Source organism: Saccostrea echinata, unplaced genomic scaffold, assembly GCF_033153115.1.
Source record: "Saccostrea echinata isolate AGI-Se365-2 ecotype Australia unplaced genomic scaffold, CSIRO_AGI_Sech_v1 ptg000058l, whole genome shotgun sequence".
NCBI lineage: Eukaryota > Metazoa > Mollusca > Bivalvia > Ostreida > Ostreidae > Saccostrea > Saccostrea echinata.
In genome coordinates, this window is record NW_026889807.1 from 6131027 (window position 1) to 6142366 (window position 11340).

At 32.6% G+C, this 11340-nt stretch overlaps 1 protein-coding gene across 1 annotated transcript; it reads right to left on the bottom strand.

Annotated features, from left to right (window-relative positions):
- Window positions 1-4588: 4588 nt before the first annotated feature.
- Window positions 4589-10384, bottom strand: LOC133174608 (monocarboxylate transporter 2-like). The gene is made up of 6 exons (XM_061309709.1): window positions 10186-10384; window positions 9156-9299; window positions 8771-9019; window positions 7442-7819; window positions 6760-6885; window positions 4589-5186 (listed from the first exon to the last, which is right to left on the bottom strand). Exons 1-6 carry the CDS (start codon window positions 10382-10384, stop codon window positions 4957-4959), a joined length of 1326 nt encoding a protein of 441 aa, XP_061165693.1. The 3' UTR covers window positions 4589-4956.
- Between the last annotated feature and the right edge of the window lie 956 nt (window positions 10385-11340).

Consider the following 11340-nt stretch of genomic DNA (forward strand, 5'->3'; position numbering starts at 1 on the left):
TTAAAGAAACTCTTGAGTTTCGTGTCAAAAGCGCAAATTCTCGAAGAATTAAGAAATATATGAAGGACAAATTTGCAAATTATGATTTAGGATATATCCAATTTATATCATCAGTCATGTCAATTCATTAACAATGCATTGAATAGAAATTGAAAAACGGTAAGTTGGAAAAAAATGCCCCTCTCTTGCACCGCTCCATTTTTATATATTAGCTTGAACACTGTTAAATTTCACCGGAAAATTAAAAAAAAAATGTCCTCTTACTGAAAAAAAAAATGAAAAAAGTTATAAAAATAAATAGATTTAAAACTGTCATGTCTGTTAGGTATCCAATTTTTTCATGTCGTAATTTAGGATGATTTCAATTTGGCTAATTGAAAAGATAAAGTAACACAATTTTAAGACGCATAATAAACAGGGTATCCTGTGTTATTTCGAGTAATTTGTTTTTTCTTTCTTTACTTTCAAAATTCAAGTTGTTTTTAGAAAATTCATTCGTGATCCTGCATTTGCTGATCTTCATTGAATACCCAAAGTGCAATAACAATTCATAAGGATATCTGCGTTTTAAGAAGAGATCGAAACTGTCCTTGAAATCAGTATGCATGTCATGTTCTGGGATGTTGTTTTTGCAAATTTTATCTTTCCTACAAAATTCAGTCGTAAAATGAAAAGGACATTGTCCAAGTTTGAGGTCTTCTTGGTATATTTTCAGAAAAAATGAGGAAAATGGTACGAGTTTATGTCAAACACTATACGATAAACGATCAACTAAATGATTTATAGTATTTCATTGAATTTTCTCTGACGAATAATCTTACTATTCAAATAAATATAAAAAAATATTTTTGATGACAAACTTAATAGTATTAATATATGCCTTTCTATTCATAAAGAAGAAAATACGATTTATCACTTTACCGCCATTAATTAGTGAATTTATTTGTTCAATTATGTATATCACACTTTACCCCATGCAGAACATCTGACATACCGAATTTATTTCACCGATTTCGTTTCAATTGGTTTTCAACATTCAAATTTTACATGTAAGATTGTAAATTTATATAGGATTTAGTAATTCAGATGTACTCCTACATGTTCATGTTCTTCTTCACCTTTCAACTATAGTCCTGATAGACATGTGATTACTTTTAACGTTACAATAGCAAATGATGAGGACCTTCAATCGCTTATTTTAAAAGGGCCAAAATTTAGAAAACCCCGATCTTTCAACTGGCGTCAAAATTTCATAAACATTATGAATTACGCGGAAGATTACGCCAGGGATGGGTCTAACATGAAAAAGAGGAGCTTGACGATTTGTCAGAATGGATTAAAAGTATCAAGTGGATGTATGGATGTTGAAATCTCGCATTAAACGTTTGATGGACAACATGAAAACCATCTTAAATAATTATGAAGTGAAAAAATTTATTAGATAGATTACATGATCAGTATGTACTGGTTCCAGCTGACAAAGCAGGTAACAAAATTGTCTTCGTAAGGCTCATTATTTTAATTGTATATTAAAGAATTTGAATTTGATTCTGCAATTGGTAATTCAACTTATACTCATACATGTACATGTTGTTCATTTTATTAGAAGGGAAGTCGTATGTCAGTTTAAATATTTTTAATATTCCAGACAATCAAATTGAATTCGAATTACAATACTTATGATAGATTCCTAAACTACATAAAAATCCTTACAAAGATACATAGCGGGTTCCAGTAAGTGTTCTACCAACTTGAGCCTCTTTCTTTACTCCTCATAAAAATCTTAACAGCACTGAAAGAGAAACTTCAAGAGTACTGTACAACAATAAATTTGAGAATTGGTGTGAATCGGATGTGGATATATAGTGACTTAAAAATCATATTAAACACTGAAATTTTTTTTATTACTGGTACTAATAATTTCAGATTCCATTAGTTTATATTTCTTCACTTATAAGTACGTTTGTAGGTTGGTGTGTTTGGGGTGGGGGTGGGGTCACAGAAAACATATACTTGGAACGTTCTAATTTTTCTTTTACACTATGTTAAATTCGATATCCATTTCCGTTTGTAGGTTGGTGTGTTTGGGGTGGGGGTGGGGTCACAGAAAACATATACTTGGAACGTTCTAATTTTTCTTTTACACTATGTTAAATTCGATATCCATTAACTTTTTTTTAAAATTATCATTAAATTTATATTTCAATTTGCCAAATATTTAATACAATTTGTGTAGTAAACTAGTGATTCAGAAAAGCTGTGTGTTTATTCACCTATACGAAAAAATATGCAGTGGTTATACTTCGCAAAATAGGTCGCGAATTTGCATTTCACGCACTTCTTACGCCACAGTTAAATTTGAAACCACAAACTAAAGTCCAGGCTTTTTCAGATCACAGACAGCTGCTTTTTCCAATAAAAATGGAAATTATAGATTTACTTACCTTGTCATTGGTCATTTGCAAAATCATTTCGTTCAAAAACATTCTGATTGTACACACAAGTACTCCGAAGTTGATATTAAAATTTCTATGGTCGATATAATGACCTTGTTAACAAATGCAGTCTATCGTTAAGTAGAATGTTGACTGTCGTTTTTCATAAGAATTGTTTGGCTATTATTTTCACACTGAATTGTATACGGATTTCTCTGTTTATCCAACCGCGACAAGGAGCACACAGCGAGTATGACCGATCGACAGGAGATGCTTACTCCTCCATGGCACCTGATCCCACCTCTGATGTGTTTGAGGTCCGTCTGTCCCAGTGTGTATTGTTCCAATGTTGTTTTAGCATGATTGCTGTTTGTTATCTTCATGTTTCATGTAGTGCTTGTTGTTTTTGTTTTCTTAAGCTTGTTTTTTTTCCATTTCCTTTGTTTTAATGACTTTCTAATCTTTTCTTAACTTTGTTCTGAGGAAGGGACAGGGGTTCTCAAAAATTTGACAATTTTTATTTTTGGTGTCGTTGCAAAAATGCAAAGAAAATTAAATTACACAAAGGAATGTAAAAAAAACCTGTTTAAAAATGATTAAAATATTTATATACTTTCGTATGCTGTTTACCTGTCCTTAAGATTTGTCATGATCTTGACTTGAGGTCCTAGTCAAAGAAGAATGAAATGCTTAAACCACCACACAAATCATGTTCATTTCATGAAATGAATGCCTTAGTATGTGAAGCTGAAATTCACCAGAATGTCAGGATCTTCATCATTATCAGGTTATGTAGATTTATTAGAAAGTTCACTCCTCTATGGCACCTGACCCCACCTCTGATGTTTTAGAGGTCTGTGTTTGTTCTGCTCCAAAATTTGTATTGTTTAATGGACTTTTGAGCTTGAATACTGTTCGTTATCTCCCTACATTTCATAGTTGAAAAGAAAACCGGAGGTTAATGTTCAATGGTAGAAAAAAGTGGCATTTCTTGCACAAAAATTTTAACTTTTTTAATTTCACTTTAACCTTAGTCATATTTTATCAGATACAATCATGGCAATAAATATATTCCAAAATAGTTTAAATAAATTATTCTATATAAAAAAAAATTGTGTCCTTTTTGCATTTATTAACTATCATGAAAGTGTGTTATATGCTTGTGAAAAAGCGAACGTTTAAAATGGAATGTGAAGATAACGAACAGTTTTCATGCTCCAATTTTAAACTATATAAATTGAGAGGGGGAGCAGTTCAGGATCCCTGAAATCACGTGCCATGGAGGGGTATTCTTCCTAAATGATTTTCTGTAGTTGATACTTAACACAGAAGTTACTTAATGAATGGATGAACTTAACATCTTAACATTGTTCATTATATATAATTTCGAAATTATCGTGATATTAATATAAAAATAAAAGCAGAGGGAATTGAAGTTAAACACATGTGGTGGACATTATGATGTTATATCCGAAAAGAGACTCCAAAGTGTGTGGATAATGGTTACTTAATCATTTAAAAAGGAGCCAATTTACTCTGAAAGTAAACACAAATATAGCAAGAGAATATTTTCTGACTTAAGTCCAACACGATTACCTAGAATCACCTATGAAAACAAATGCATTCAACACCAAGAGTGCCTTCATTCTACCTCTGCTTAACACTTCCTTGTCCACTTAAGTTTTATTTGCTCTTTGCAGGAGTCTTTTTGTCTTTTTCACGACCCACACTACACATGTATCTCGATTAAGTCTCTGAAAGAACCCTATAGAGATCGCATTCAAATGTCAACTCTTTGTGACTATGACCAGGTTTTCTTGTTTATTTAAGATGGCTTGTTTGAAATGTATTTGCTTAATGTTCCTTACACTGCCCCGTCGAAACCTGGGCGAGGTGGCGGTAGTGTGATGTAGTTTCTAGTATACTATAGAAAAAAGTTACTTTTTAAATGTGCCCCTTAATAATTTTGTCTAATGACCTTTTTTGTCAAGGAATTTTTGTTTGGTAGTATCCCCAAACTGAAATTGCTTCCTACGGGCACTATACATTACTGTTCATTAGTAGAACGTTTTTAGAATTTTTAATTAATTTGACAAAAATTCAAAGACGAAGCAATTCATGAGTTATTTTAAAATTATATCTGGTTCAAAAGCTGGCTGAAAACAAGATTTTATTTATATTACAAATACTACGTTTATAGACCCACAAATGTAAAAATGCCTGGGCTGATTCAAAAGTTGATTCTTCCGTAGATCTTTGACCATTTAATGCAATGATGAATAAGAACTTCCGGAGAGAAGAGCTATCATTATAATCATATAATAATGAATTCATTTTTCATCAGTGTTCATAAACAACAGCGAATAAAAAAAAAACAATTTGATAAAATTAACATTAAACATGCATAAAATTTCAAAAAATATGTTAGCATCGAAGACAACGATAAGACGTAAATATATAACTAATGATGTACATTGTATTAGAAAATACTCGTAACAAATATTCGATTGACTTTTTGACATTAAGCTGCCGTTGGACCGTTGATGTTCGGATCCGATAAATCGACAACAAAGACTTCCGGTTTGGATACTCCAATTTCCCCCTCTAATTTCTGTGTTTGTACATGTGAGTTGTGTAAACCTCTGTCAGGTAAGTAGAAAGACAGTACCATGAGTAGAAGGGCGACTGCATGGACGCCAGAGGTGAAGAAAAATGCAATATTGTTGTTCCCAGCAGTTCGACATATCATTTCTGTAAATATAATCAACGGTATTAAATTGAAAAAAAAGATAATCATGCAGGCAAAAATGCATTATTATAATGATGTGCATTGTGACTTTTTATTTTGAATGATAAAATATCAATTAATCGTTAATATCAATCATCGTATATTAATGTACAGTTATTCATAGTTTTATATGATTGATTTTACATTGGAATATAACTGAACGATTTCAATAATCGTCCTTCCGTCTGTCTGTCTCTTCCACTGTCTGTTTTTATGTATTTCAAAATGCTTCATCTCCTACAATTCTTTCTGATTACATTCAAACAAAATGTGTTTGTGAAACACTTATACCCCCGTATGGCAACCCAAGGCTAAGGTAAATGTTTTTCAAATGTAGGACAAACTTCAAGGTCAAGAGTTCTTTAGCAATAAATGTTCCAAAAATATGGGCAAGTCAAAGTTGTTTTCAAATGTAGATCAAACTCAAAGGTCGAAGTCATGGGGTCAAAAATAATGTTGGAACCTAGAGAAAAGACTTGTCACAAGAAATACACATTTGATATTTGAAAGCCTTAGCACCAACATTTCATAAGTTATGGCCAAGATTTAATTTTAATAGTAGCTTAAACTCAAAGGTCAAAGTCACAAAGTAGAAAATGATGGTACCCAAAGAAAGGTCTGTAATATGGAATAATGAGAAATTAAAAAAAAAAGCTCTAGCACCAACCGTTTAAAAGTTATGACCAAGGTTAAAGTTTTTTCCGGACAAACAAACAGATTAACAGACAAACAGCTAGACAGACGGACGGACAGATCGAAACTATATGCCCCTAAATCTTCTATCATGGGAACATATTACTTAAACTTCGGATTAAATAAATATTCATAACACAAAAATGTATTTTTGAATATGGGTATATATGTCTGCCGTCCACACAACTTTTGTCATAATACCAGTAGTTATCAAATCAGGAGAGTAACCTCATCAAGTGATCATCAATTCCAGGCTTTACCTGGGGTAAAAGTCAAGATAAATTATCACTTAAAGCTGGGATAACTATTTCGACTAGACGTGGCAAATGATTCAAATATCAGAAAACGTTTAATGCATAGATGTATATATTCTCCCATCTGCAAAACCTTTGATCAAAATACGTATAGCTTTATAAAACGCCTTAAGGCAATTGCTAAAATGTGTCTTGGTGGAATGACTATATTCGAAAAAAATAAAAACATGTTGCACCCATGCAATCTTCCCTTTCCGCGATGAAAGTCACTCATATATATCGTGGTAATATCCAAGTGACTGCATCTTGTCAAATTGAAACACAGTAGCATTAATGCTGATAAAATTGTCCTCGCAATGGTTCTAACAAGGTAATACAAGCAATTTAAGCCAATTCTTTCATAGTTTTTTTTTTGATACACTGGTTACATGTAAATATGAAATTATGAGGAAATCTAAATACATTTTATTTACCGCCTGTACCACTAGCACAGAGGAGGAGAAAAATTGTACCACGGGAAAGTTGAAGAAAAATAAGGATACAAGATATTTTGAAATAAGAGTTATTTTTTATTCCAAAACAGTAATACCTGTAATTGGTATTCCAACTAAAGATCCAATACCTTGCTGAAGAGCTGTTATAGATAAGCTACTAGGTAACCAGTCTACTCCCAACATTCCCATCAGTAATGTAGGTATCTCTGTGTGGATGATTCCTATTGTAAAAAGAAGATTAGCACAGGATGAAGACAATCCTTTTAGAAACAGAGCAAATGTATACCCAACTAAATGGGGACCGAGGCTTCAGCGGAGAACTGTAAATAAAAGAAAGATAACCATGAACATCGTATGTTTGGCGGAAAACAAATGGCTACTCACGTATATAGTCATAACTTATATACTCATGTAACACAGATACATGTATTTCCACTCTGCTTTAAACCATTTTTAATTAATCAGGACCTTCCTTAGGAGGCTAGAAAAGAAAATAAACTGAGTCATCATTGATTTATATTTTAACATAAATCTGACTTTTTTCTTCGGTCGCACTGAAAAAAAATCTTTTAACTTGCTGATAAAAATCTACACAGGTATCAAAAGCAAGGAAGTACAGCATGATTTTTTTAAAAGCTCAATTTTTCATGTTTCAACAGATTTATCATGCAATTAGATTGTTTCAATTTCAATTTTTCCCTCACCAACATTTAATTTACTCATGCGTTTTGAAAGATAAATTTTTTGGTAGTCTCATTATTCAAACATGTACATTACCTGAACTCGCGCCAAGAACCGCTGAGCAGACCAATATTAATGGATAGGAGGAGGAAATGGCCACCGGAAGTGTGGACAGTGTAGCCATGAACACCGCAGCAAGATATGCTGGGATACGAACACGCGGAAACTTCGCAGAGAACCATCCAAACGTTATTCTTCCTATCGAACTTCCGGCTCCCAGTGATGTTATGAAAAGAGCAGACGACTGTTCCGAGAAGCCCTCCTCCTCTCCTTTGATTGGCAAGTAAGTGAAAGGAGCAGCGTAACCAATGTTGAATAACAGATGAGCCGTCACAAACAAAACAAAGTTAAGCGATTTAAAAAGGCTAAAGTCAAAGAGCTCTGCAATTGAAAATCTCTTTTCCGATGGTTTTTCTACAAGAGAACGTTTGATACTTTAATTTGTAACTTCTAAATAAAGTTCAAATAATTTTAATGTTTACACTTTGTAAAATTTATCCATACAGATATAAATATATTTTTGGAATAATTAATCAAATCATCTCATAAAAAATAATGCAATATTCAATTTCCTTCCAAATACATACTCAGTGTGTTAATTTAGATTATGATTTATCGGTTACTGTACAGCAGGTTAAAATCGCTGTCGAAAAAGATCGCAATTTGTTCAATTTGCAGCATATCGCGGTCGTTTGAATTCGCGGAAAGGAAAACGTATACGAAAACATTTTCAGCACTAAAAGTATGTGTGGATTCTGAACCAGATTAAATAGAACGAAACACCGTACTGATCCTAATTAGAAGAAAAGATGTTGTACAATTTACAATGTTACGCATTCAGATAAATTTTCTTTTTTTTTTCTCTCTTTTTATTAAACATTGTTGAATTACATATGAGTCTATACTCAAGTGATTTATTCAATTGAAATATTTCCGCAGTATATATAAATCCTCCTGAAACTAAATCAATTCAAATAAATAAATAGTCAAAATGTTGAACTGTTATAAAATTGAATTGAATAGCAGATTAATGTGTAACAGTGTTGTCTTTACTACGTAAAAGCCTTGATTAAAGATCTGCTTTTATCATATTTATGTTTTAGGAAACACAGATAGAGCTAGCGAATCTAATCACAGATATCGATAATATTTCAATTTATCCTTAACAATTTATGACGAATTATTCACTGTTTGTTTAATTCGCGGAATTTTTATTTTCGCAAACATAGCGAATGTTAACTCCGCGAGTTAATTTCCTTTTTTACAGTATTCGAGTTGGCTATGGAATTTTATTTAGTGTAGACTGACTTTAAAAGACTTCAGTTCCATAGTTAGTGTATTTTAATATCAAATAAGTACACTTACTTCGAGATTGAAATTTGCTTGGTTTTGAAAGGCAGGAAAATACGACACAATTCAAAGAAATGGCCGAACACATAAGGAAGGCTCCTTTAATTCCGAAGATTGTGTGCAAGTAAACAAAAAACGGGGGGAATCCTATCATACCAACACCAGAACCAGACAGACAAATTCCAATGGCAAGAGGAAACTTCTGCACGAAATATCCTTTGAGTAAGATAGTGGAAGAGAACTGAGCTAAATTCATACCGATTCCTGCAAAATAAAATAGTTTTTAAAGACCAACACAAATTAAAGCCTACACGGTCTAATTATAATAATGTTACATGAAGATTGTTGACTTTTTGTAGTTAATGTATTTCTCCTTTTAAATCCCCTTATTAGCACATACCTGGAAGAACTCCGAGACACAAAATCAACACCGGAACTGACGAAGTAAAGGCTGCGCAGAAGAATCCTAGACTGATTAATAGATTTCCGATGATAAGCAGAATTCTACAGGATACCAGCTGCGTCAGGACGGACACAAATGGTGCTGGAACGAAGACAGGCTTTTTTAAAAAAAAGTCTGAGCTATCAAAAAGGATAAAACACAAGTATTAAATTGTAGGGATATATATCACGGCAACGGACAAGAGAATCATTAAATTTTAGGCATTTGAGTTCCACTAGTTGCGTATCGCTACTCGTTTTTGTTAATCTTCCATTAACTTCTAGGGTAAGACAAAAACTACCAAAATTAATACCATCAAAAACTTATTGCTGTCCTACCCCGGCCGTCTAGCAGACAAGTTCTATGCGTGGTGATAGAAAGGACCGTGTCTTCTACAAAGGTTTTGAAATTCATACACCTTATTTCAAATTTTTGAATTGTTAGGTCAAAGAGTTTGGCCTAAGGAAAGATTAAATTAGTGATATATTTAAAAACTGCATTAAAATATTATTAAAATTAAAACTGTCTTTCAAATATGTCTTCGATACTCCTGAATAGTAGGCGTAGATATTGATTCATGTGTCAATGATAACTATATCCAAATTGTGAATTCATGTGTCATGAGTCTTAAATCTGAGCTTCATCATGGGATTGAGTTTGCCCGTGTATTGGAAATACATAAGATATGAAAATAATTTTTTGCGCCTTATATATAATGTGACAATGACCAAAAATATTCAAATTAATGTGCTATTGGCCAATTAGGGGCTCATGATGAAAAATGGAGTAAAGTTGAATATACCTTGAAAATTCGCGATACTCAACTGCAATTCAAACAAATTCGAATCTTGGGAATTTGTTTATGTTTACCTGAAATGTTAATTTGCATTCCATCGAAGAAAATTCGTAAAGATTCGTTCATATAACTTTGTCTTATCCGAGCTGAAAGTCTTAACCTTATTTTACCAATCCTTGCCCATCTTACTACCTGCCAGCGTACAGAGTCCGACCATCAAAGAACCAATCCAACCGATCACCGCCAGGTCAGCAGACGTCGACTTGACCAGTTCAGTGTGGATTATTCCAGTTATCGCTTGTATTCCTACTTCGATCACGTAGATAAAAAACACAGCTACTACCACTGTCCACCCATATCCACTCTCTGATCTGCTAACCTCCGCCACCATCACTCAGCAGACGATGTATATATTTTCAAATGTATGCTTCTGGTTCCATCACTCAGCAGATGATTTATTTAATTTTTTTAAAATATGTTTCCTTCTCATTTATACTGTTTGCATCGTGCAGTGAATATATTTTAATATATTGTTAGTAATTATGGAGTGACTCTGCATTGATAGACGTTTCAATTTCAACTTATTGACTTATTTTTCTTCGTACTGAAAAAAACCCTTTTAAAATGAAATATAAAAAAGGTTTTTATAAGCATATATATATAGAAAGCACAAAGAAATTCACTTTTATAAGGATACCCACTTCCGCCCCTGTTCCTGTTCTGCTAGGAGACAGATTCCGTAGGTCGAGAGTTCAACCCCGGGCTGGGGCGGAAGTGGGTATCCTTATATATATATATATATATATATATATATATATATATATATATATATATATATATATATATATATATATATATATATATATATATTACTTGACCGTGAAATTCAAGACAAACTCAATCAGCACAAGGAGTATCTAAATCAAACCGTTAACATGTTGCTAAGATGTTCCATCCTAAATTCTACTCAATTTCTCATACAACTGAATAAATTTTGGATGCTTTTTGTGTTTATAGGGTATGGTTTTGTGTTGTTTTTTTTTGGACGCATTTCTATGTTTATATAAATTACTAATCTCATACTTTTTTTCTATGAACGTAAAATGAAGTCTGCAAAAAACACGTTTACAGTGAATAATTATAACCAATTACTTTCTTGTGTTTTCGCATATTTCAAAAATATTCTTAATGCTTTGTCAATGATTTCACCCGAAAATATAATTTATGGATGCCCAATGTAACAGTTAATGTCTCTTTCATTAGCATACAGACATCTCCGATATCAAGCAGCAACTTAGTATAATTGATTTCTGGAGCCGATTGATCTACAACATGGTCATCCTCTCA